The sequence below is a fragment of the Halichoerus grypus genome, chromosome 11, assembly GCF_964656455.1.
Source record: "Halichoerus grypus chromosome 11, mHalGry1.hap1.1, whole genome shotgun sequence".
NCBI classification, from domain to species: Eukaryota; Metazoa; Chordata; class Mammalia; order Carnivora; family Phocidae; genus Halichoerus; species Halichoerus grypus.
In genome coordinates this window covers 62,233,028-62,260,372 of record NC_135722.1, presented here as the reverse complement: position 1 = coordinate 62,260,372, position 27,345 = coordinate 62,233,028, and the positions used below count along the sequence as shown (strand labels likewise).

The following is a 27,345-nucleotide window of genomic DNA, read 5'->3' as shown; positions in this document are numbered from 1 at the left end:
TAGCTGGAGAGAAAGCATTTACCTCTGTGAGCCTCAGTTTCTTCATCTGCAAAATGTTGACAAAGCAACCTTCAAGAGGATCAAATGAGATAATGTATGCAAAGCAATTAACAAAGTGCCTTAGACATAGTAAGTTCTAAATAAATAGCTATTTTCGTTATTATTTTGTTTTTTACCCCCTATGTACTCCCACCACGTGAGGGTAAGCTGAATGAGGAAGGGGATTTTTTTTTTATTGTATTCTGTGCTTTACCTCTAGGTCTTAGAGAATACTCAGCACATACTCGGCATGCAGTATATTTGTGAAATAAATCAATGGGTGAACAATGTAATGAATAATTTGGCCTCTACATCCAAGATGACCTACAGAAACAAGTTACTTCTTTTGCTCTTTCTAACGATAAATAATATTTTAATATTCAAGTAATTTTTAAAGGCTGATTTGGAGAATAGAAACTCAAAGAAATAGGAGTTTAGGGGCACCTGGGTGGCTCAGTCGTTGTCTGCCTTCGGCTCAGGTCATGATCCCAGAGTCCTGGGATCAAGCCCCGCATCAGGCTCCCTGCTCTGTGGGAAGCCTGCTTTTCCTTCCCCCACTCCCCCTGCTTGTGTTCCCTCTCTCGCTGTGTCTCTCTCTGTCAAATAAATAAATAAAAATCTTTAAAAAAAAAAAAAGAAAGAAATAGAAGTTTAATGCAACAATTAACATTTTAAGTATAAGTGTTTTTTATTGAAAACACAGTTTGGGGCCTGATAGTTTCACTTAAATATCAGTTTATAATCAGAAGTAGTTAAAGGAATTGAAAACCAAAAACATTATTTCCTTAAGGACACTTTATAGCCTTCCCTTTAAATCTATGCTTTAGTAGTTTTGTTTTTCATTTTCTTGTTTGTCAGTTTCTTCCCATGCCACGAAGCTCCAATTACAATAGTGGTAAATCATCTGTGGCCCAAATATAAGGAATAAACTATATGTCAGCAGCAAAATCACCACATACTGGTGGATATCCCATAATATTGAACTTAGTTTAGCCCTAGCGGCCTGTGGTTTATGAAGCCTCTAAGCAAATGGCTTCTCTGATTTTAGGTCAGAGAGGAAAGCACGACTAAACATGAATGTCATTGTCAGGTGGCCTCCCTTCTATATAAGTTGATGCTTTCTGCTTGTGTGGGATCAGATGTAAAATTTGGTAAGTGTCTTAAAAATGCAACAAGTCCTTAATGACCCATCATTTTTTTAAAAAAATAGTCTTGGGCTATACTTTTCAAGCTTTGTAATTTGCCCTAATTTTTTTTCACAATTTCATGAGGTCTATTTTATATATCATAAACTGTATGCATTTCAAGTATATAATTCAATAAATTTTAATAACTTTATCCAGTCATATAGCCAGCAGCATAAATCAGTTTTAGAACATTTTCATGCCCCCAGTAAGATCCCTCATGCCCATTTATAATTAGTTCCCATTCTCACCCCAGCCCAAGACAACTACTAATCTATTTTCTGTCTATAAATTTGCCTTTTCTGATTAACTTTTGTATTTTTTAGTATGTCTTAATCCATGAAAAACTACCAGTAGCTGGAGGACGTAGTAGTATTAGTTGCTTATGGAGTAAAACTATTTTCTTCATTTTTCTTTTTTAACCAAAGAAAATATGACCATTCCATCTGTTACAAAACTAACTTTAAAATGGCATTTGCCTATAATCCTAGTGAGCATCCCCATGTGGGCTGTAGGGTTCTGTGATTGTATGTACAGCTGCATTAATGACTTTCAGCATTGTGTAAGCAGCGCTGACCAGGGACGGTAGTAAACCCTGCCATCGCTGATCACTTAAATCCTGTATCTCTATAACTTTTATGACTGCCATTTCAACTCAGTGTTTCCAATAAGGCACAAGTTTCTTGGAGCAAAGTAGAATTGTTTTATTGTCATTTTCATATATTAAACTCCACTACGTATTTTATTCCAAAGTTAAGATTTACCACTGTGTTCTTTAAGTGGTAATAGATTCCTTCCTTATGTGCATTGTCCATTTTCTTGAATTTGAGATGGTCTACTAAAAAGTATATTTTCATTTTCTACCTTGTCAGGGGTGTTCTCTACATAGAAAAATCCCAGGTATGTTTATTTGGTGTCATTAAATGCAACTACAAATGTTTTTGCTTGACACAACTGAATATTTTTGCTTTGGGATCCCAGTGGAAACAGCATAACAAGGATTCCAGTTAGCGTGGAATGAGGGGGGTACAGTGGTTAATTCACCATGGTTCCTGACTTTAGGGAGCTCATAGGTTAGCTAGGAAAACAGCCATTTTTTAAAATAGTGTTTTACTATCATGTGGGGAATGCCTTGATAAGTGTATGCCCGGGTGTAGGGGAAACAAAGCTGAGAGGTTAGAAAAGGTTTCTAGTCTGGCTGTGCATGAGACTGAGTCCCAAAGAATAAATAGTAACAGTCTGGGCAAAGAGCAGCAGCAGGAACTGTGGCCTTTGAAATCATTTAGGATGATTTCTTTGTAGTTTTACTTAGTTATCAAATGTCATGTTTAAAGGGCCCTGTACAACCTTTAAATACAGAGAACATTAACAGAGGGGAGGGAGGTGCGAGGTAGGGGGATGGGCAAAATGAGTGAAGGGGAGTGGGAGATGCAGGGTTCCAGTTACAGAATGAATAAGTCATGGGAATAAAATGTACAGCATGAGAAATATAATCATTGACATTGTAATACTGTTACACAGTATTGGTCATACACAGTATGGTCACAGATCGTAGCTACACTTATGGTAAGGATAGCATAATGTGTGAACTTCTCGAATCACTATTTTGTACATTTGAAACTCCTGCAACATTGTGTGTCAACTATACTCAAATAAATAAATAAATAAATGAGTATCCCTGTACAAAGAAAATGACTGAAGTTTTCTCAAAGTAAAAGACATTTGGAAATGTCCCCTGGTTGTTTTCTTTTTTAATTTTTTAATTTTTTTAATTATTATGTTAATCACCATAGATTACATCATTAGTTTTTAATGTAGTGTCCCCTGGTTTTGAAGTTCCACTTACCTAATAAATATTTCCACTGTTATGTTAAAATGGACTTAATAGCATGGACTTAATGGACTTAATAGCATAGTATAACCTAATGCAGGTATGTTTGCATTATTTATAACTTATTCCTAAAATGATCCTGTTAGGGTATTTAAAATTTGAACCCCAAAAGAAAAATACAGAAAATTCAAAGAGAATGCTTTCTCAGAATTTTAGGGTAAGCAAAAGCACACACAAAAAAATCTTTAAAAAATAAATTGTCATTTCCCCTTTTGTGAACTTCTAGACTAGAGTAAGATCTCTGTTATAGTGCTCAGTGTATTTTTGCTTCTTCTTCTTTTTTTTTTTTTTTTGGTTAGTTGATCACTTACCCATCTTCCCATGCAAACTATCAGATCCTTAATGATAGGAACTGGGCTTCCTTCCTGTATGTATCTCTCATAGTGCCTAGCACAGTAATGACTTTTAGTAAACAGAAATGTTGATGACTGAATGTGAGATGTTACAAGAAAACAATAAGGAGAATAATTTAGTAAATATGAAGTGGTATTTTAGTGAACTGTGTTATGGGTTGTTGCCTGGCCCATATATGGTGCACGGTAAATGTTGGTTGAATGAGTGTACAAATGAATGAAGCTATGCCTTGATAAAAATCTAAGGTATAAGAGGAATTGGAGCACATACAAACCAATGACATGCTCACAAGAAGACATAAAATGAAATTGGGGAACACGATAAGCAGGGTTTGACTGGATGGTCCCTCTGAAATAAAGTCAACACATTGTTCTTAGGTATTTCAAAGAGCTAAGACAGGAAAAAAAAAATGAAGTCTAAGAAAGCAAGATACACAGCATTAGGTGGTATTAAAATAATAACCTTTGATTTAAATCATGGCATTAAAGAATCCTGAATGAGTTCATGAGTTTACGCTATCCAAATAGAGCTAGGCTAAGTGTGAGTTTATACACATATACACACAGACACACACGCATACATACACACACACACATATATATATAGTTCCTACTCATGGAAGCAATACTCTTAAAAGGAAAGTTTGTCAATGAACACAATAATTGAAAAATGGGTAATTTCAGTGAGTGATAAATAGAAGTGTTATGAAAGAAAGAAAGTAGTGTAAGAGGGGATGAGAGTGAGGTGCCTTTAGCTGCAAGTCCAGGGTAGAGCCTTCTAGTCATACCCTGAATGAGAGAGAAGACCTGGGGCATAGCAAGTGGTTAATGCATATGCCCTTAGAGAGGAACTAGTGAGGATATCTGAGTTAAGAAGAAGGCCAGGATGGCTGGGTCTTGGGGAACGATGGACAGAGTGGCAAGCAGTGCGCACCGAAAGATGCTCACAGCCCTGGAGGTGACTGTGAATTTTATCTCAATTGGAAGGGGAAGTCTCTGGGAAGTTTTCTATAAGCAGGGGAACCACATGATCTGATTTCATGCTTTAGAACAGTCTCCTCACAGTTTGCTATGAAAAGTAGCTGTTAGAAGGACAGGAGAAAAATCAGTTAGAAGGCTATTGCAACACTCCAACAAGAGAAGGTGTTGTTTCCATTAGGGTGGCAGCACTGGGGAGGTGGGAGTCATTTTTGGTAGAAAAGAGCTCGTTAATGAATTGGTTGTGGATTATGATAGTTGCAAGTGAAGAATCAATGAAGGTGCCTAGATTTTTGTACTGAACGACTAGTGGAGAATGCTGTTGTTTATTGAAAAACTGAGAAATGATCAAATGAGTAGACCAGTGTCCTTTCTTGCAGATTATATTATAAATACTTGAAAATTGTTTTCTTCATTACATGAGGCATAACGCTTTGCATATTGTGGGTGCTAATGACTGTGTATTGTCTGATAAGGTGATTAGGAAATTGAGGTATGAAGAATTGACGTCTGAGCCTTCCAGTATGTTGCACTATACTGAAACTTTTGGCTTCTTAAAAAGAGATTATTTTTTAAAATTCTTTGCAAATGTTAAGAAACATGAAGAAGAAAACTAGCCTACATTTAAAACTTTTCCTTTATACTAACTTTTCAAATCCTCTCACTTGGATCTTCATGGAATTGTAACTTGCATGCAATTTAGTTGCTAAGAGAGTCATTTTCAATAATGAGGATAAATACTATGTTTCTTTCATTTGGAAGCTTGTCATTAAGATTCAAAGACAAAGCATTTTAGTGTTTTGGTACTTTACTTACATTAATATTTTACATTTGATATTTTCTTTACATTGGTAGTCCAGTGGGTGTGAATGCTACATATTGTCAAGCTTTTCATAGCCACAAAGACAAAAAAAAAAAAAAAAAAAAAAAGATTGCTTTGTGTTATAAAACTCATCCCCGAGGAAAACAAGAATTTGTTTAAACAGAAAGAGTTTGCTGCTGGCACCTAGTTTCACCTCACTGGACCAAATTAAAAGTCTACACTAAGAGATTTAGAAAGCACTGTACTTTTTTTTTATTGGGTTTTATGTCCAGAGTTTTAGTTCTGGTAATGAGAGACAGCTTAGCTGAACAAACAACCACATGACTACCTTGAACATATTCCACCAAGAGAGGATACCAGAGAAGGAGGCAGTTCTTACCTTGGGAGTATGAATAGTGACAAAGGAGGGAAATGAACAATTAGCCTTTTACTTTTACATTCCACTTGTTAATACATTGATGGTGATGACTTCTCTGTGGTGGCCATTGTGAGGAAGCTTTGGTATTCATACTAGTCTTCTTAAGACCAGCTTCCTCTTAAAGCTCTTGGCTGTCTCTAACCCTTCTCCAGCTGTTTTATATACCTGGTGATTACAGAGGGCTCTTTCTAAACTGCAAAAGTGACTTTATTTTAATATTGCTTAAAATTTCTCATGACCTCCTCTTTGCCTACAGAATATAATCCAAACTCCAGGGACCAGTTTCCCCTCTGTTTCATATTTAAGCTTTGTAATGTCTTTGCCAACTGTCAACCAAACTCTCCTTCTTGAAACTCTCTCTCTGCTCCCATTCTTAGCTACCATTACCTCATATTCTCTTGGTTTTCCTCCTACTCCGCTCACTTCTTCCTAGTCTCTTTCCAGGTTTCTCTTGCTCTACACATGTCATAAGGTTGGTTGTCTGCAGGCCTCCCAAATTTTCAGTCTTTTTTAATCACAGTATTTCTAGGAATATCCATGGCTTCAAATGTACTTTAAATGTTGACTCCAAAACGTACTTCTTTACAATGGACCTGTCTACTAAGATTGAACTCTATTGAACTCTAATGTCTACCTATCTTATGAAATATCTCTACCTTGATGGCACACAGGTTCCCCAAACTCACCACATACAATATTAAAATAATTATATTCTTCCCATTCTACTTTTTCAGTATGAAGTACCACTTTTGATTCTACAACCCCAACCTGATACATGGAAGTTGTCCTAGACTCCTCACTCACCCACCACACACAACTGCCAAATCCTATAGATCCCATTTCCTCGATGTTTCTTAGCTCTTAGCTCTTATTTTCCTTCCTTAGGCCTTTTGATTAGTTCAAGTTCAGGTCACGAGTTTTAGACACCTTATGACCAAATGATACTGCCTCCCTGGAAAGTAATTTCCATTTACTATTCCCCATGCTTCACACGTGACAAAATTTCTCTCACGTTTATTGCTCTATTTCCCCTCCAGAGCCATCTGTGAGAAGGCACTATTATTTACATCATACTGATGACAGAAATATCAATAGGAATGTTTGGGTTTTAAGATTGTTGAGAACCTAACTAAGAAAAGGATAAGAAATTCCTAACCCAAGACTATCAACTCCCAAGCTCATGCTCCTTTCCCCATCACAGTACTGTTTCCCATCTATGCCCCATAAAGTAGATGGGGAGAGCAAGAACAATTGTTTCCTCAGATTGAAGAAAAAAATTGAAACAAGGCAAGTGAGATGACTTATCTAAGGCCTTTGAGCTCTCCTTAGGAGTACAGTGGGAAAACCTACATTTCTGATTTCTAGACTTCTGTTCTTTTTTCCACACAACTCTGCTTCCCAGATATTGTCAAAGAATAAAAAGAAATGTATTATCCTGAAAAATATGTTTCTTGTGTGAAATAAAGGGATACCCAGGGTCATATCAACTAATGCCTAAAATCACAACAGGTATACAAAAATCTTCCCATTCCAGGTTCTCTAACTGCTGGTGCATTCTGTAGTCCTTGTCTATATTTTATGTAAAATTCCAGATTAAAATATGTTTTCCTTTTTGAAGTTGCTGTGTTGGTGGAACTAGCTGAGACTTAATTTAAGCTCTTATATGTTCAATTTTTTACTTTCCTTGTGAAGAACAGTCTGTGTGGAAAGGAGCTTTTGATACATGTTCATACATTACCTCCTGAGTTGCAGCTTGCATACTACAGAAGCCAAGGAGAATGATATGCAGTCTACCATCCAAAAACAAAATAAATAAAGGCAGGAATATGCCTGTTGTATTAAAATACTATATTTTGCTCCTGATGCTTCAGGCTTTGAGACCAGTTACATATTGGTTCAGTCCTGAGGGGAAAATACTGAGATCAGCATTTGAAGTATACCTTCAGAGTCTTACACTACTTAACAGTGATAATCAGGAGTTTGAGACTGGCCAGTGTTTGGGCCAGTCATATTTATTATTGAATTTCTATCACAGAGAAGAATATGAAGAAGTCACAGTGGCACAGGACAGAGAAAACCATGGGCTAGGAATTGGATCTGTGTTCTGATCTCACCTTAACCACATTCTTGTCATACATTGTAACCTCTCTAGGTCTCCCCTGTAAGAAGACTGTGAGGTCTCCCATGATACTCTTTAAGGATAAGGAGAAAACTAAAATCTAGGTGATAATACTGTTAGGCATTCATAAGATAGAACTTCTCATCACCCACACAACCAATAATGGTTATTGGTTTGTTAGTCAAAAGTTTGGACACACCAGTCATCATTTGGAAGGAAAAAGAAAAGATACTTGTATGCCGTAATTATTTCACCTTAATTTTTTTTTTAATTTTAGAGCACCCATGATCACATGAGCAGGGGTAGGGATGGGTGAAAGCAGCAGAGGGAGAGAGAGGGAATTTTAAACAGGCTCCATGCCCAGCATGGAGCCCAAGGCAGGGCTCTATCTTACGACCCTGGGATCATGACCTGAGCCAATATCAAGAGCTGGTTGCTCAACCAACTGAGCCAGCTAGGTGCCCCTCACCTTAAATTTTAAAAATATAACTGTATGGTGGCACAATCAAATCAGTGGTTTAGTGGTATTTAAAAGAAGAAGTAGAATTTCTCCTAATAGACTTCCTCTAATTTTTTTTTTTTTGAGTCACCACGTTATTACTGACTTGATTGAAGCTGTTCACCATAAAGTAAAACCATATTTCTAGCATCTTTGACTATGGCATGAGAAATTTGGGGCCCTGAATTTGATCCAAATTTTTTTTTTCATATTTAGATCCGTTTGTCCCAGGATGCATGCTTTCTTCATTGTCTGTAATTTCAGTTTTCAGCAGATCTTCTTCATTAGTCCAGTGTTCTACACTGTCTTTCTATAAATCATCACAACTTGTCTGATATCACTTTGTTTGATATCACTTATCAAATTTGTCTGATATCACTTATCAAATTGCGTTCTTCATCATTTTTTACATGTGAGGGTCAAGATTTTCTCTACTATCGTCAACCTCTGGCCACATTTTTTATGATGTTATTTTCCAGCATCTAAATTGTCCATTAATTGCTTTAAAATATTTCATATACCAAGTTGATTTGGAAGGCCAAAAATCTGGGGCCCATTTTTTATTAAGTTCTACTTCATTTTTCTTGCATAAAGCACAGCCTTAATTCATTGTCCATGCCTTTCAATTTGGATTTCTTTAAATTAGAATGAAAATCAAAAGTACACTAAGTGAAAAATTATCATTTTATAATTATTTTCTGACTTTTATAGGTGTCTGTCTCATACCTAATTTGGCAGCAATGTTTTGAACTACATATAATTATTAAGTCTTTCTAGATCAGTAATTTTTTTTTTCAGGTAACATGTCTTTTTAAAATTTTTTCTTGAAGTATAGTTAACATATAGCATTATATTATTTTCAGGTGTACAATATAATTCAACAATTCTATACATTTTTCAGTACTCATCAGATAAGTGTACTCTTCACCCATATCCCCCAACTGCCTCCTGTTTGGCAATCACCAGTTCATTCTCTCTATTTAAGAGTCTTCTTTTGTCTCTTTTTTTGCTTATTCATTTCTTTTGTTTCTTAAATTCCACATATGAATGAACTCATATGGTATTTGTCTTCCTCTGACTGATTTATTTCACTTAGCGTTATATCCTCTAGTCTAACTATATTGATGCATATTGCAAATTCTCATTTTTTAATGGCTGAGTAATATTCCATTGTGTGTGTGTATGTGTGTGTGTACGTATACCCCACATTTATCCATTCATCTATCAATAGATGCTGGGTCATTTCCATATCTTGGCTGTTGTAAATAATGCTGCAAAAAAATAGGGGTGTATATATCTTTTTGAATGAGTGTTTTCATTTTCTTTAGGTAAATACCCAGTAGTAGAATTACTGGACCAAATGGTACTTCTATTTTTAATTTTTTAAGAACCTCCATACTGTTTTCTACCACTTTATATTCCCACCAACAGTGCATGAGGGTTCCTTTTTCTCCATATTTCCATGCTAATACTTGTCATTTCTTGTGTTTTTTATTTTAGCCATTCTGACAGGTGTACGATAATACCTCATTATGGTTTTGATTCGCATTTCCCTGATGATTAGTGACATTGAACATCTTTTTATGTGTCTGTTGGCCATTTGTATGTCTCCTTGGAAAAATGTCTATTCAGGTCCCCTGACCATTTTTAATTAGATTTTTTTTTTTTTTATGTGTTGAGTTGTGTATGTTCTTTATATGTTTTGGATATTAACCCCTTACGAGATTTATCATTTGCAGATATATTTATTCATTTACTAGATTGCCTTCATTGTTTTGTTTCCTTTGCTGTGCAAAAACTTTGTTGTTTTGAACTGCATATAATTATTAAGTCTTTCTAGATCAGTAAATTTATTCTTGATAGAAACAAGTTTTTTTACACACTCATATTTCAGTTTTGTAACATTAAATTACATGATTATAAAATGAGTATAATAAGAATAAACAGATTTGAGAACAGTTACAACTGAATCTTAGTAAACTTACAAGTCATATCGAAGGAATGAGAATATATGGGCCATGAGCATTTCAATTGCTGTAAACATTGGTCAGCTTGTCACTGGGGATGGAGAGGATTGGTTAATCTGTAAAAAGATGTTGATTCGGGAGCCTGAGTGGCTCAATTGTTAAGTGTCTGCCTTTGGCTCAGGTCATTATCACAAAGTCCTGGGATCAGGCCCCACATTGGGCTCTCTGCTCAGCGGGAAGCCTGCTTCTCCCTCTCCCACTCCTCCTGCTTATGTTCCCTCTCTTGCTGTCTCTCTCTGTCAAATAAATAAATAAAATCTTAAAAAAAAAAAAAAAGATGTTGATTAAGATTGCTCAGTAGTTAGGATGCCTGGGTGGCTCAATCAGTTGAGCGTCTGCCTTTGGCTCAGATCATGATCTTCCAGCCCTGAGACGGAGTCCTACATTGGGCTCTTTGCTCAGTCAGGAGCCTGCTTCTCCCTCTTCCTGCTGCTCCCCCTGTTTGTGCGCTCTCTCTCTCTCTCTCCTCTCTCTCTCTGACAAATAAATAAAATAAAATAAAAAGAGAGCTAGTAGTAAAACTTGTGGACTGAACAGTTAAACTGAAGAAGGATCAGTGATGATTTGCTAACAATGCATGGTCCTTGTCTCTTATTGTAATTAAAAATTTGCATGAAAATGTAAAAGGCATTTTATCATATTTGAAGATGATACAAAACTACATGAAAAAGTGAAGTTCTGTAATGGCTAGCACATCTTAGATACTCAATACATATTTATTGAGTTGAATTGATGACCTAATGTGAGCTCAACTATAAAACTAGATCAAAATTAATACCATTAAATTTGACAGTGGTAGATATTAATTAATTATATTGAGTTTCCAAAAACCCAATATACAAGTACATGATAAAATTGATTTCAAATCATTTGATGTCAAAAATATATGAGATGTTAGCTTGACCTTAAATTTAACAATACAATTAGGCAAACTTTAAAATTCCATGTTATCTTGGGCTCCTCTGGAAGGAGTATAGAATACAGGTGGAGGAAAGTCAACATCTCCTGGCACTCAGCCCTAGTTTAAACATATCTGGATCTCTGAATTCATTTCTGGGTTCTACAATTTAAGTAAAAATCAGAAGAAAATTGGGGTGCCTGGCTGGCTCAGTCTGTAGAGTGTATGACTCTTGATCTCGGGGTTGTGGGTTCGAACCCCACACTGGGTGTAGAGATTACTTAAAAATAAAATCCTTAAAAAAAAAGAAAAAGGGGCACCTGGGTGGCTTAGTCAGTTAAGCATCTGACTCTTGATTTCGGCTCAGGTCATGATCTCAAGGTCATGAGATGGAGTCCTGCGTCAGGCTGTGCACTCAGTGGGGAGTCCACTTTTCTCTCTCTCTCTCTGTCTCTCCCCTTTTCCCCCTCTCTCCCTCTCCCTTTACCCCTCCCCCTGCTTGCTCTCTCTCTCTCTCAAATAAATAAATAAATCTTTAAAAAAGTAAAAATAGGGACACCTGGGTGGCTCAGTTGGTTAAGCATCTGCCTTTGGCTCAGGTCATGATCCCAGGGTCCTGGGATCGAGTCCCTCATCGGGCTCCCTGCTCAGTGGGGAGCCTGCTTCTGCCTCTGCCTGTTGTTCCACTAGCTTGTGGTCTCTCTCTCTCTCTCTGACAAATAAATAAAATCTTAAATAAATAATAAATAAAAAGGAAAAAAAGAAAAATGTAAGAGTATAGAAAGAAATATAGCTAGGAATCTTAATACCATCTGAAAAAGAATCAGAAGTGTTAAGAATGTTTATTAGAAAGAGTAGAAGATGCAAGAATATCTGTCCTTCAGTGGCTATTATGGACGTATCAGTGTTACACCAAGAGAAAGAAGAACTTTTCAATAGGTATAACTGTTCCACTGTAGATCATATTCCCCACATGTGTCACGGGCACATTAAGCTAAGCTTATACAAAATCAAACTCAATTACATTCCTAGTGCCGTTGTCCAAGTTTAGGCATTTATTATTTTTCTTTCTCATGATGATTTCCCATTGGTCTCCCTGCTTGTAGATTCCCTCCGCTTCCTTCCACTGTTCAGAGTATTTTTAGGTTTACCCTTCTGAATCATAGATAGCATCATATTGATCCCCAACTTTAGAGAGCTCACCACTGCCATCAAGGTGAGGTCCACACCTCTTGGCATGGTATTCATTGCCCCTCTTGACCCACCCCAAGTCAGCTTTCTGACCTCATCCCTAGCTATTCTGCTCTGGCCAAGCCAAACCCTCAAGGTTTCCAGAGCACAACACATACTTTTGACCCTCCATGATTTTGATCATACTCTTCTAGCTTCTCAGAAAGTCCTTTCCCTTCTACACCATTTAAAATATGTATACATCCTTCCAGATCCAGCTTAGATGGTTTGTCTATCAAATATACCTAGAGATTTATTTAAAAATGTTATCTATATGAAAAGAGCCCACATGGTTTATTTGATTTTACTGGCTTTATTATCAGGTACTTATTGAGTACTACACTATTAAGGAATCAAAGAGTCATCCCAAGCACCTAACATGATCCTTGGTACATAGTAAATTCCCAATGAGCATTTGTTAGATATAACCAGAAGATACAAATAATTATATGAGACAATTCATGTTAAGTATCAGTGAAGCAACAGGAGAGATATCTAGATTCATGCGAGAAGGTAATAGTGTTTTGGTTATGTTGCATTTGAGGTACTGGCTGGATACCCAAGAGGACATATACTCTTCTTTTTAAGAATAATGGCAACTTAATGCATGTATATGAAGACAGGGAAAGTAGAAAAAGAGAATAAATAAATATTAAGAGAGATCAGATAAATGATAGATACAGGTATTCAAGTGAAGAGTTAAAAATGACAAGGAGAGATGAAAGTTCTTCAGAAATGTGGGTGAAGAATGAGACAGAATATTGAAAACACATCAGGAGGTATTTTAGTTGGATGGGACTTCACAAGGCACATTAAATAAGTTTATTGTTATCAGCTTGTTAATAAAAGACCCAAAAACCTTTTTGTGTTCTCCACAAAATGACAAAGTTTTAATGCTACAGTATTTTGGAAAGACCAGTTATCCTGTCTCTTATTGCTTTAGAGTTGGAGAAAATTAAAAAGCCATTTATCACCACCATCTAGGTCCTTTGTGTTGCATATGTAATGAAACAGTTTCAATTCAGATGCTCAACAAAATTTTAATTTCACACAGCAGTGGGATTGCATCTTTCAGCACCATTCAAATGTCATTTTCTTAGGCAATAACCAGAGTCTTTTACTTGGAAAATCAGAGAGTTCCTGGAAAAGAGATTCTACTGTTATCTGGCTCAGTTTTATTCAATGATGGCATGATTTTTAGAAAGGCAATAAGGCTGTTACCTCTCTCTAAATCTTAAAAAGTCTTGGTAAGATTTATCTCCACAGTTGCCTGATTTGCCACTTCAGCCAAGCTGCCTAAGTACAGAGTGGCACCATAGGTTTCTACCACATGACAGGACTTCGTCCCCATTGTCAGTGCTGTGACATGCTGCTGAGCCTTCTCATCCTACTCACCCACCATCTTCACTGTCACTCAAATGCTTATAGATGTCCAGGGCTCATTAATAAGGTGGTGTGGATAAGACAGAGAAGTCCCTCTTCTTTTTTTAATTTTTTTATTGTTATGTTAATCACCATACATTACATCATTAGTTTTTGATGTAGTGTTCCATGATTCATTGTTTGTGTATAACACCCAGTGCTCCATGCAATATGTGCACTCTTTAATACCCATCCTCTTTTAAATTATCTTCATAAAAAAAAATGATCTTCAAAAGCTACTGACATGCAAGCTGGACAGATAAGGTGAAAATAATAGGTGCTATTTTGTGCAAAACAAAACAAAACTGTCAGTGAAATTCAGCATTTCCTAACAAAATGTGTGGTATCCTCTCTCTGAACTAATCACAGAGCTTTGCTTTCACCTTTCTATAAGGCAACATGATTTGTCTCAGAGGAACAAGTACTTCAGAGCCAGCAAACATGGGTTCTACTCTTGCTACCTACTAGCCGTGAGACCTTGGTCTTTAATTTCCTTCAAAAGTGGGCATAATGACTAGCTCTCAATGTTGTTACAAAGTTTGAAAGAGACAGGGCATGGGACCTTACAGATAGATGGAACTCAGCCCATGGTCTTCATCATTCAGAAAGGCATTTATGAAGCATATTCTGTGGATCAGCGCTGAGCTGAGAATGTGCACATGGATAAGCCTCACTCCTTGCTCTGAAAACATGCATGACTTAGCAGAGAAAAAAATAGGTGTGTAAATAAATGGTGGTGATTCTCAGTCCTGGTGCTATTTGGGATGTGTGGAAAAGATGGGATGGTGCACCGAACAGCATGTCAACTGCACTGGGGTGGTGAGGGAGGCATATCATATACTGCTTCACAGAATAGACTCTAACAGTGTCTAGAAAAATGATAGAAGGAGAATGATGGCCATTTGTTGATAAGACTGGGTTTTTTTAAGACAAAGATATTCTGAGCACTTAGCTCTCCAATGTTAAAAGCTTGAAGTTTTAGCTGTGCCTTCCTCCCATGCTGCTTCCTGTGGTTCTCAGAATTCCATCTGGCTCTCCTCTGCCTGAGGAGCTGAAAGGGCCAGGCACGGGTTCCTTGTAATTTGTCAGTCATGGTAGAACTAACAACACACTGTGTACGCAGTCAGTAATACGGAATGCACGGAACCGGCTTGGTTCCAGGGGGAAGATGTTCGGTGTTTTTAAAAAACACCAGTTATTATCACCATCTGGTAGCTCCTAATACCTACTGCACATGTTCCCCATTCAAGTCCTGCTTACACATTGCTATCAGGGAAAAACAAAAATTCCCTTGTGTCTGTAGGTCTTGACTTATCAAATAATTCACTGTATTTGTCTTAGTAAAGTAAAAGGGTAATTACATGTTGTAAAAGGCTCTGTTTGTTCAAAATTTACACATTCGGAGAAACTGGCTGACTTTGCATGTGTAATATACGAGGAGTCAAATTCTGTGAGCACTTCAAGGTATCTTCCACATTTAATTTAAGTGTCACTAAAACTTTAAGAGGGACGTTACTGGAATAATTTAGGGTAGAATAATAAAGTAATTAGTTTAAGGTAGTGATAAGTAAAGAGAGATTACTGAATATTTCTTTGTTTTAATTATATGGGCTAGGCTAATGGTGAGGAAGCTATCAGGAATTCCAGTTACTCATTCATCTTGGTTAGCAGGCATCATTGATCTTTACCCAAAAAGGACTGTTGGTACTTTCTAAACCAGTGTAATATATATGGCAAAGGAAAGGATTAAACAGTTTAAACATAAGAAACACGATTAACAAGTAAGCATATAGAAAAAAAATGGTCATTTTAGTAAAAAGAAGAAATACTCATAAATCTGAAGTATCATTTTGTACATATTATCAATTTTTTAAATTATAATGTTAGTGACTATAAGATTGTGGTGAAACTGGCATATATATATATTTTATATTATTTAAAAGATATTAAATGGAATATATATTATAATATATATATTGGAGGCAATAAAATGATACAAAGCTTTTGAAAAGTAATTAATAACATAAATCAAGAACCTAGTGAATGTTTCCATTTGGGGAATATAGTCAAAGGAAATTGTCAAATAAGAAAAAGTAATTGATATCAATATATTCATGCAGCATTGTTTATAATATTAAAACAGTAGAAATAACCCAAATATCTAACCATAAAAGAATAGTTAAATATATCTTCAGAGGAAATAACATTATATAACACAAAAATAATAATTATGGAGACCCTATAAGAAATGCTTAAATTATAATATAATAAGCAAATGCAGGATATAAAGCTATATATGGTCTGTGTATATATAAAACTATATGAAGCACATGTGGACATATAGAGAGTCAATAACATAGCATGGAATGTACACACACTTGGCAACAAGATAGGCTTTAGTTTGAATTCTGGCTCCATATTTGCAAGCTATTGATTTCTGATAAGTAGTTTAAATTTTGTGTGTTTTGTTTTTTTATATATAAAATGTGGCTACTCATACATACCTACAGGACAGCTGCAATAATTAAATTAGATAATTCTGTAACATCTGAGACAAGGTAATGGAATTATATGTGATTTTTTTTAACTTTCTCTTATTTTGATTTTCATTAATTTATAATGTTTTTACAATAGAAAATATATTTTAATTTGATACTGATCACCAAATTTATGTTATACTCACAAATACACACCTTGTGGCACTGACTATATAACTAAAAGAAATGATCTAAGTAATTATTCTTGTTTAGTGCTATGTTAAAATACACATTCTGCTAAATCATATTGGTTTATTTAACAAATACTTATGTAGCTTTTACCATGTAACAGACACTGTTTTAAACATTGTATTCACTGAATCCTTATAACAATCCCAGGAGGAAAGTACTATTACTATCCTGATTTCACAGGTGAGAAACGGACACACAGAGAGATGTAGATCACTTGAGCAAGGTCACATTGGTCCATTTGGTGGAGCTGGGATTTTAACTCAAGCATCTGGCTACATGGTCCAGCTCCTGAACGCTAGGCTGTTTTTCAACTGCCAGTCAAAACATGTTCAGGGAACATATATCACGCTCGACACTATGAAGGATGCCAGGAAACATAGGGCACAATCCTTAATTTCAGCAACATTCTCTAGTTTTTAGCTACAGTGCCCAAGTTCTCCCTCAACCTCAGATAAATGTCATCCATGTCACAACTAAATGCTATTCAGAGAGAGATACCACTTATCATCCATAATGACTGAATTTCTGGATGAAAATCTGGAGCCTAGAGCTTGGCTCTCTGTAACAATGTCAGTGTTTTCAGAAGTATGTGCTGAGAAGTTGTGGAGTTGTGTGAAGGTGTCTAATGTTCTGCAAACATCTGACTCGGGTTTCTCTTTATTCATATATTTGTGTATATACACCTTCATAACCTGTGTGTGCGTGTGTGTTTATAACTAATATTACAACTAAGATATTATATCAACACTACAAACTAAAATTACACACTGAAACACATTTTATCATACATTTTAACACATAGGAAATCTACAAAGCATTACTTTTTGCTGCTGGATTGTTTTTGTACATATCTCAGATGAACCTCTATCTCTAACTGAAGGGTACTCTGAGATTGCAAAACACGTTCTTACAAATCTGAAAAATTGTCACCATTTGGGAGATGATATAACATGATGGTTAAGAATAATGTCTCTAGAATCAGACAGTTTAGATGCTATCTCAAGCACAAGTATTTACCACATGACTTGGAACATGTTTCTAAACCTCGCCATACCTTAGTTCCTTCACCTGTTAATGGGACAGGGTGTACCTCATAGGATTGAGAGAAGTAAACAAATAAATGTAGAAAAGGGATTCAGGCAATATGGTGCAAAATGAATGATAAACATTATAACTTTTATTGCAACTGCTTATCTATAAAATCAGTCTTATTACCATGCAACCAAACAAAATATGGATTTACATTAAATTCTAAGGTTGGCATGCAACCAGAGGTCTCATTTTTCGAGTTTTTGTGTTCATCCAACAGCTGAATTGTTATTAATTTTACAAGTGAGTGTTCCAAGTGTGAACTAATATGAAAGCTTATACTAATTAAATACTTCTCCAATTTTCAAATCCACTGTTTAAAAATGTGTTATAAAAATGTTCATTTAAAAAGTAATACACTGCATCATAATGAAATTATGAAAATTACCTCTTCCAAATATTTTTCTTTCTTTTCATGTCTTTCTGTCATTTCAAGGTTACTTTTGAATAATACACGCTGAAATCAAATTATAAGGAAATATTACCCCCTTATCTGGTAGAGTACAAGATTTTGGTGGATGATTCTACTTATCACCAAAGAACATTTCAGCTCCACTGTATTTCTTTCAAGATTGGTTCTTTTCTTGACAATAGGACTGATTACAGTATGCAAAGACATTTTAAATAAATGACCTGTGTTTGTTTTTTCTTTCTTTTGTTGCAGTCATTCTCAACACAGCACCGCAACCCGCCAGCCTTCAGTCACCCTCCAACGGGCCATCTCCCTGGAAGGGTAAGATGAGAATAATATGGAGCCTTCTCTTACACTAAACTGGAGCCTTATCACTAGGGCATACAGAAATTTCCTTCCTTCCTTCCTTCCCTTTTTTCCTTTCTTCCTTCCTTCTCTTAACAAATAATCTATAAAGCTTATGTTATATGCCAAGTATGTGCTAGTACTTCATTTAACAAGTCAAATGAGATCTATTCTTTACCTTCAGAGGGCTCATTGTCTATTGGGAGTGGCAGAAATACAGACACATATTTGCTTCTGGTATAAGCATCACAAAGGAGATGCATGTAAGGGATTAATGGAAGATCCTGGAAGGACACCTGGCTGAGAATGGGCATCAAAGAAGGAGGGGAAAGCAAGTCAGGATGGTTTCAGAGAAGACATAACTGTCAAGCTGAGAACTGAAGCACCTATGGATATTTGCCTGGCAGACACTGGAAGGAAGGGTACTCTGAGCAGAAGAAAGGGCATGTGCAAAAACATGAACACATGAGCAAGCATGAGGTGGCATAAGGCCATTAGGTGACTCAGAGATTGGCCTAGGGTGTGTGAAGCAGTGGGGCAGGAGATAAGAATGGAGATGTTGGGGGTGCCTGGGTGGTTCAATAGGTCACGGGTCCAACTCTTAATTTTGGTTCAGGTCATGGTCTCTGGGTTGTGAGATCCAGCCCAGTGTCAGGCTCTGCGCTCAGCGGGGAGTCTTTTGGAGATTCTCTCTCTCCCTCTCCCTCTGCCCCTACCCTTGCTCGCACTCTCTCTTGCTTGTTCTCTCTGTCTAAAATAAATAAATCTTAAAAAAAAAAAAAAAAAGAATGGAGATGTTAGCTGGGCAGGCTTACATGTAGAGGACTTAGTATTTTGTATTTCTGAATTCCCCAATCAGATAAAAGCTGGAGGGGTTGGGAGGAAGGGGTTAATATTTCCCTCCACTTGTTTTATAATTATAGCTGGTTGAATTGAGAACATTTAATTGATTAATGTATAAAAATTAAATCATTTTACTTCTCCAATATCTGTTACCAATTTTGTTTCAACCCTATTTCTCAATGACATGTAGGCTTCCTTAATGGCATTTCAATTTAAATCTCTAACTTTATTATTTATTAGTCCTTTCTATTTTAAAATTTTATATTTTATTCAGACCTCTGTCCCTCCTTCTAACATAATTAGGACTTGGATTCCACCAGAGTGTTCTGGAGTTGACAGGGGTATGGTCTGCTCTGTCTCTGATATCACCCCTCTAGATGGTCCTTTCTCTTAGATTTCTCCTCAGGTAGTATTGGGGCAAAAAAAAAAAAAGGAAACAGGAATTGGCACTTCCTCACCATTCTACTGTGGCTGTCCCCCTTCTCTTGGTTATCTCTGGTGATGTAGCCTGAATGGGTGGATAACCAATAAAACATGCACCAATGTTGGGAGACTCCCACAGCTCCTCCAGCCAAGTGATCCCCTGGGAGACCCAGCTGTCTCTTCCACAGAACACCTAGCAATAGCACACTATACCTTCCCACATACTCACCACTACCTGAACCATAGCAATCCCTCCCATGCCCGGAGTCCCCATTTCTCATCTGTCCTCAGCAGCTTCAAAGCTGAGGCTTGCCGGCCAAGTGGCAGCCATCTTTCCTCCCCCTCAGGTAGAGCTTACCAGGGACAGTCCTTACCTCTTTTCTCCCTGGCTGACCTTCTTGTCTTCTCTCCCCATGGTTCTTTTCCATCCCGGGTAGCAACAAGGCAAAGCAACAAACTCCATGGCTTAATGGAGATCCACCCTGGAGAGAGATGTTAGTCTTTACTTCATGGAAGAGCATAAATATTATAAATACTTTTCATGGAGTGCCCTTTCTTGCCCTCAGCTAAGGAAACCCCTTGCATGTCCCCAAACCCATAGGAAAGTGAGCAAAAAGAATGTGGCCTCTCCGTGGGCACTACACTCCCCCCTAAAATGACAGCTCCCTCCTCTTCTGTTTATGATGGTAAAGAACATCAAACCCCTTTGGTTCCTCTAGTAAACAAACAAAAACAGAGAGATAGGAATGGTAGGCTAAATATGAATAATAGCTAAATAGCTCTGGAGAATTAAGTAGCTTTTTTCTCAACAGGACAGTATCTTCTTTGTAACATTTGTTCTAGTCCATAAAAAAACAAAAAAGGCATAAGAAGTTCTCAATCGGTAAGTCACAGAATTTGGTTCTGTAGTAATATTTAAGTTGGTCTAGATTCTGGATCGTAGCCAGACTCCCTGAGTTTAAATCTGGACTCAGGAACTTACTAGCTGTGTGAGAGCAAGTTGCTTGTTTTTTTGTATGTTTTTGTTTGTTTGTTTGTTTTTATATGCCTCAATTTCCTCATCTGTAAAATGTACATACTTCGTATTTCCTTAGAGAGTTTTTCTCAAGAATGAAAGTTATATATATTATTTTTTATAATAGTACTGGCATTATATGTGTTTGCTGTAGTATAGTATAATGTTCATTGCTGTTGTTATACATAACATATACTTAATTTATCAGGCAGGAGAGTTTTGCATTTATATTAAATAAGGATTCGTTAAAACAGTCAGGGATCGGTGTCATCACTGTACTTTGGAGAGGCATATTCCTATATACACAGGTAATAATCATTTGTGGAAGCAATTCAAATCATTGAGTTTGCTTCATTGCTGAGTTTATATATATATATAAAAATATATATATATAAAATACATATATATGTGTGTGTGTGTGTATACACACACACACACATATATATGTATTTTAATTACCAAGATTATACTTAAATGCTCATTAAACACATTAAAGAATAGTGTAAGCCTTTTCTACATAGCGGCTTATCCTCAGCTCCAAAGGGAAGAATATAGGTATATGTCTCTCAGAAAGTTTAAGACAAAGACACTATGTAAACACAAGAGGAAATAGTCTCCCCAGCCTGTGAACATTCTCCAGTTGCACTTGAGAATGTTCATCAGTCAGCACCTGCAGTGCAGGTGTGTGTGGCCTTGTGATTGCACCCTCCATACCACCCCTGCCGATTTCCTCTTTCTGGAAAGTGCCATAGTTTAGAAAAACTATTCCACAAAACTTGCTGGTCACATTCTCCAAAGGGCCGTGATCAGTTTTGAATTCTGCCTGTTGTATCAGACATGTGGAACGGGCAAAGGAAAGGACATCCAGAGTTAACAAAGAGCTGGGACAGCATTCTATCAGGAAAACATTGACAGGGTTAGGATTCTATGATTTGAAGAAGGGAGCTCGTCATTAAAGAGATTACATTCAAAATGTGCAACTTGTTGGAATAAAAATAGTTCAAATTCATGGATATTCCTTCAAGGGAAGAGAAAAGAAACTAACATTTATCAAGTGCTTATTAGGTACCTGGTACGTTCTCATTCTCTCTCTCTCTCCTCATCCGTCTATCTTCTATAATTTCATTTCAAAACAGTCATATAAAATAGGCATCCTTTTTTCTGAATTTTGATTCTTGGAGAAGATAAGTAATTTTCCCAAGGACACCTACCTAGAAAGCACAGTTTGGATTTGAAATCAAATTAAATTCTTCTGTACAACAATGCAGCGTGAAAAGGCTTTATTGAGCTGGAGAGCCCTAGTCACACCATTCATAAACCACATTCAGGATAAGTTAGACACAGTAAAGAACTTCCTGGGACTTCCATTTCAAAATGATAAAGAACTAGAACTGACTGTAAGCCTAGAAATCATTAAACAGAGCTAATAACCCACCATTTGGAGTAGATCTGGAGATCCATGTACATGCTAGGTAGCTGAGGTATTTGTGATAGAGGTGAGGGTATGGGGACTGAGCTGCCCATTGGTCTCTACTTAACCTTCCTTGTTCCTTATGAAGACTACCCCAGAGCACAGAATGACTGTCAGTCCACATATTGGTCATTAACACAGAGCAGATTTCCTCCAGCTAGTCTAAATAAGAGCATTTTCTTCTAAAGCTATTTCCAAATCTTTTCTTTCTTCTTACTCACAAAAGCTTATTAGCAGGTTGCCAATAAATATTTTTTTAGCCTTTTGCACTGTTTTCCACTTGAGTGCAATGACATCTGTGATAACCACAATCACTAATTCTAATTCTCCACTGAGATGAGACCAAAAATGCAAAGGCCTTCCCCTGACTTTATAATACAAAGGTGACTCCTTTTCTAAAATCAGAAATGGTTGGGCGCCAGGGTGGCTCAGTCAGTTAAGCATCTGCCTTCGGCTCAGGTCATGATTCCAGGGTCCTAGGATCGAGTCCTGCATTGGGCTCCCTGCTCAGTGGGGAGTCTGCTTCTCCCTCTTCCCCTCCCCCCTTCTCGTGATCTCTCTCTCTCTCAAATAAATAAATAAAAGCTTTAAAAAAAATGGTATTCTTAGCGATGCTCCATTGTTTTAACTGATAAAAAACATTTTGCCTCATATTTAACAAGCGAATCATGCGCTACGAAAAATATTGTGTTCCTTGCAGTCATGGAAGAAAACTGACTCTGGAATCAAAGAATTGGTTTTGAATCCTGGCCTCTCTGCCATCTGTTGTTGTCTGTCTTAAACAGGACCCCTCCCCTCTCTCTAAGCATGAATTTCCTCCTTAGCCAAGAGGGAGACCAACATAGGACTCACTAGCTTTCTGCAGAAGTAGCAGGTACATATTAGACCCTCAATAAGTACTAGCTGAATATATACTTAGTCCAAGTGTTCTGAGAAAACAAAACTTTTATAGCCTAGATTAATTTGAAGACCCACATTGAACACTTGTTATTATATGTGTGTGTGTATATATATATATAAAACATTTCTGGATATAAAATAAAATATTGGAGGTAGAAATAATTTTGCATTGCTGGAATATTTAGAAGGGGATACCTCAGTAATTCTCTATAAGGTTCAGAACACTAAAATTCATGCTATATGTGCCCAGCAGGCCCACAAATAGAGAGATAATGTGGCATACAATCATTGTCACTGAGCACATAGTGGGAAAGTCATTTTTCACTTTGCATAGGCCAGCGGGTCTTTAGCAGATTCCCATTAAGGTGTTATACCGCTGAGCGGAGGCAATAAGCTGAAATTGGAAATTTCATTGTTTCAAAACTTACCTTCCTAATGCTTTCATGAAAAGCAACTGCTTAGGATATTTTTTAAATGAATGTAGTTTAAAAGTCCTTACGTCTATGTATTTTTCACCTAAGTTGCTATTTACTTGACATAAAATAAGTGGGACTATTTCAGATTTCCAGTTAATTTGATCATGAAGACAACAAAACTGTCCAATTGAGCCTCTACCTAGAGTTACTGCTGTTTTTTAAATCAATATGTGAGTCATCTTTAACTTTGCCAGGCATAAGGAGGCAGAATAACATCCCCATTCACAGTGTGATCTCCTTGCTTCAGGTTCAGGTTGACAGATACAGCTCGCCACCCCTTCATCTCTTCTTCCTCCTGGGACCCCATTAAAAGGACACTGAAAGAATAAAAAAAGGACAGTCCCATAATGGTAAAGGAAGTGGGAGAGGCATCAAAAGCCAAAAGATTCCATCACACTTCTGGATGACAGAAAGCAGATGGACCAAACAGAACAAAGCAATCCCAGCCTTCAATCACCCGCAGAGGCAGGGCTGGGGTGTTCTACGTAAATGCCATCTCCTAGGTTCCGGGGACGCCACTCACAAAAAGGCCTACCACAGTGCAGCAGCGTTGCAGGCAGGGGCCTCGGGCTCAGGAGGTGGCAGAACTGCCTGGCAGAGCCCAGGAAATTCAGAGACTTCAGAATAGTGACAACAGATGGGACTGAGCGCAGAGTCTGAGAATAGGACTGAGGATGCCCCCACTCAGCATATACATGCCTGACACAGCAGCTGCCAGGCAGGGACTTACCACCAGTCAGAAACTGAAGGCTCTTCTCTAAAGAAATAGAATTTCTTCTGAGGAACCTAGATAAGCTAGTTTGCATGTTGCCCACACGGCAGAGCCAGATACACGGACAGTTTTCAGGTTTGCTTACCTAACCGGAAGCCTGTCAGTGGAAAAGCCTTGCCCTGATCTGCAGCATCCCCTGCAGCCTTTCTACTAATTCATTCTTCAATATGCACAGCCAGCCACAAGTTACCAAATAGTTTAACAAACCCGCAAAATGATGAAAACAAGATTTAAAAAACACACATGCACAGAGAAAAACTGTACTCATGGAAACAGAAGTAATTCTGGGAACAAAATAGAATTTAAAGAAAGGCTTTCTTATAAGCATATTTTTAACAATATGGAGGTAACCATGAGAATTAAAACCAAAATGGTTAAAAGCGATTGTCTCTGGGAAACCAGGTAGGCTTCTGGTGTTTGTGTTGGGGGTGGGGGAGGGTGACACAAACTGAACTTTGAGGAATGTATTTGGAACAAGGCAGAGGTTAAAAAAAAAAGGGAAATCATGTGCCAAAACCTAAAGTACTTGGCTAACACTGCAAAGAGGAAGTCTCTTCAGCGTGAAGGTAGAGTCCTTTCATCCACTAGGGGGCGTACACTTCGTTTTTATCTTCCCTTACAAGATGGTTTGAGCAACATCATGGAAGCAGATTTCTACTAACTGGCATTGTCACCTCAGTGAAATAGCTGCCCTGGAGACTGTTGAGCATCCTCCACAAGTAGCACTTAACAAGAAACTAGAGAGCCATCCTCAGTGATATTACAGAAGGAATTCTTTAGAGTGGATGATTTGTCTAATTGACCCTAACTAAATATCTCTCCCAAATAGAGAAGTCTCTGAGTATCCAAAGAACCAAAAGCAGTTGTGTCTGTAAACAGATAGCTCTAGGGGAAAACCCATCCTCTCAGGCTAACTGTTCTGTGTTGACATCATTGTCATTCTTTCTTAGTGGGACAGGGCCTGTCTTGATGGCAATAGCCATGAACCTTTGTTTGACACCAGAGACCCCCTCTCCACACCCTAAGACCTCTGGACTCTTGAGACCATGGCACCACTGGGGCCAGGGAGCCTCTGGTGTTCCCATGAAGGGTCTGCACAGGTGTGCTTTCCAAGGAAACAGAATTCTGGGAACCTTGGCTGGAATCATTGGCTCTCTTGTTCTCTACCCAACTCCCTTTGCCTTGATGGGAAAAGCTTTTTTATAGCTAATGTGCTTCAGATTTTTCAGGATGATGCTGACTTAAAATAGTCTTCTTAGTCTAAATGCCCAGATGTTCAGTTCCAAAACACATGGTCACTGTAGAAAGTGAAGCATTATTGACCTGAGAAACAGGAAATCTGGGTTCTGGGTTCAAGGCTGCCCCCTCTTACTGGGTGATTTTGAGCAGACCTCAGTTACCTCATACACAAAGCGATAAGGTTGAGTTAAATCATCAGTGTCTTAGATTCCCTCCAACTCTAACATTGTATAGTTTAATGAGTTTTGAAGAAGAAAGGTTTGGCTTCTGAACTTCTAGGAATATTTCCAAATGTGAAACCTAAAGGACCATTGTGCTCTAGACAGCTAGCCCTCAGGAGCAGTGGCTTGGGTCATCTCTACCCACACACTCACAGACCCAGCCACCCTTCAGGATTCATAATCAGTATGAATGTTCAACTTCCTTCCTTACCCTGAAGTCTGTCCAACACATTTCCTTACCCTGATCCTCAAAAGCAGTGCTAAGCAGCGTTTCTGAGAGTAACAGAGGGGACCCTGGTATGCTGAACTACTTTCAGACTTGAAAGAGAAGCTTTATTCAGGTTGTTATTTGCTGGAGTTACTGGTCAAAAATATGAACCTTTGTTAACCACAGAAATGTAAGTGACCTCACCAAAACAGGGGGCCAAGTTGGGTTAAGTGGAGAGGATTTTTATGTATCTTTTGAATGTATTAAGAAATATATATAGTTATGGCCCTCTTCTTTAATTTGCTCTCCTGCTAGCTAAAGAGTTTATTTAGGGGAATACAACAAAATTAAAAGGACAACCAACTAGGTGATTTTTAGAAATGCTTAGGAAAAAATCAAATTTCCTCCTGTGTCTCCCAAAAATATTTTTGCTTGTGATTTATAATGCAATAAAGACAACTCGTCTCTTGCGTGAGAAAGCTCTGGATGAGAGTCCCAGCCTTTCTTTTGTTGCTAGGTCACCTTCTGAGGGTCCTAGTTGCTTGGAGGGAAGAAGGGAGTTTACAGACCCCTCCTTTCATCTCCAGAGGGAAGAGGGACCTTCAGAGCTTAAACCTCAGAGGACATGTTAGGAATCAGTCAGAACAGCAGATAATTCTAGAACGTATGTTTCCTGTAGTTCACACCATGTGTTTGCTTTTCATTTCTCCTCATGTCCCTGCAATTACCACCTCTGCTCCTAGTGGAGCTGTCAAGCTTATTTTCCTTAGCCCCATTTCCACTGGCCTACTGCTTCTTTTTTCCATTTCCTTACTCGATAAGACATCCTTCCCTAGGCCTTGTAATCTTTCTTCGTTACATGTGTAGAGCTGAAAGTATAAAAGGTGTCATCACAGCAAACTTTTAAGGATTGCCAAAAATTTATCAGTGTTGAAAACATGCTGAGGTTGCCAAGAACCAGGGCATAGTTAAGGGCGGCCATTCATGGGATCCTAATTGTCTCCCAGGGCCTGGGTTTCTAACGCCCTCTGCTGTTGAAAGAACAACTGTGGGAGAAACAAACACAAAACAAAAACAAAAAATGTCCACTTTCTTGTATGCGACAGAAGTTTTCAAATTTGGAATTTCAAGTAAAATATCCACATAGATTTGGGGAGTTGACAAGGAGGATCTAGATGTATATTTTTTTTAGCTAAAGACTTTTATAAACATTAACCACCATTATCATTATTATTCCATCAAAGAAAGGCTTCCTTAGACCAATGAAATGGGAAAGACACAACATAGGGACGCCTGGGTGGCACTGTCAGTTAAGCGCCTG

At 37.6% G+C, this 27,345-nt stretch overlaps 1 protein-coding gene across 26 annotated transcripts in view; it reads left to right on the top strand.

Moving 5' to 3' along the window:
- Nucleotides 1–27,345, top strand: part of DLG2 (discs large MAGUK scaffold protein 2) — a 2,206,895-nt gene that overhangs the window by 1,792,506 nt on the left and 387,044 nt on the right. For all 26 annotated transcript variants that reach the window (XM_078058613.1, XM_078058610.1, XM_078058611.1 and 23 more), the window contains one exon: nt 18,364–18,432. In XM_078058613.1, coding sequence (XP_077914739.1) covers nt 18,364–18,432 — 69 coding nt within the window. The remainder of the gene's footprint in view (nt 1–18,363; nt 18,433–27,345) is intronic.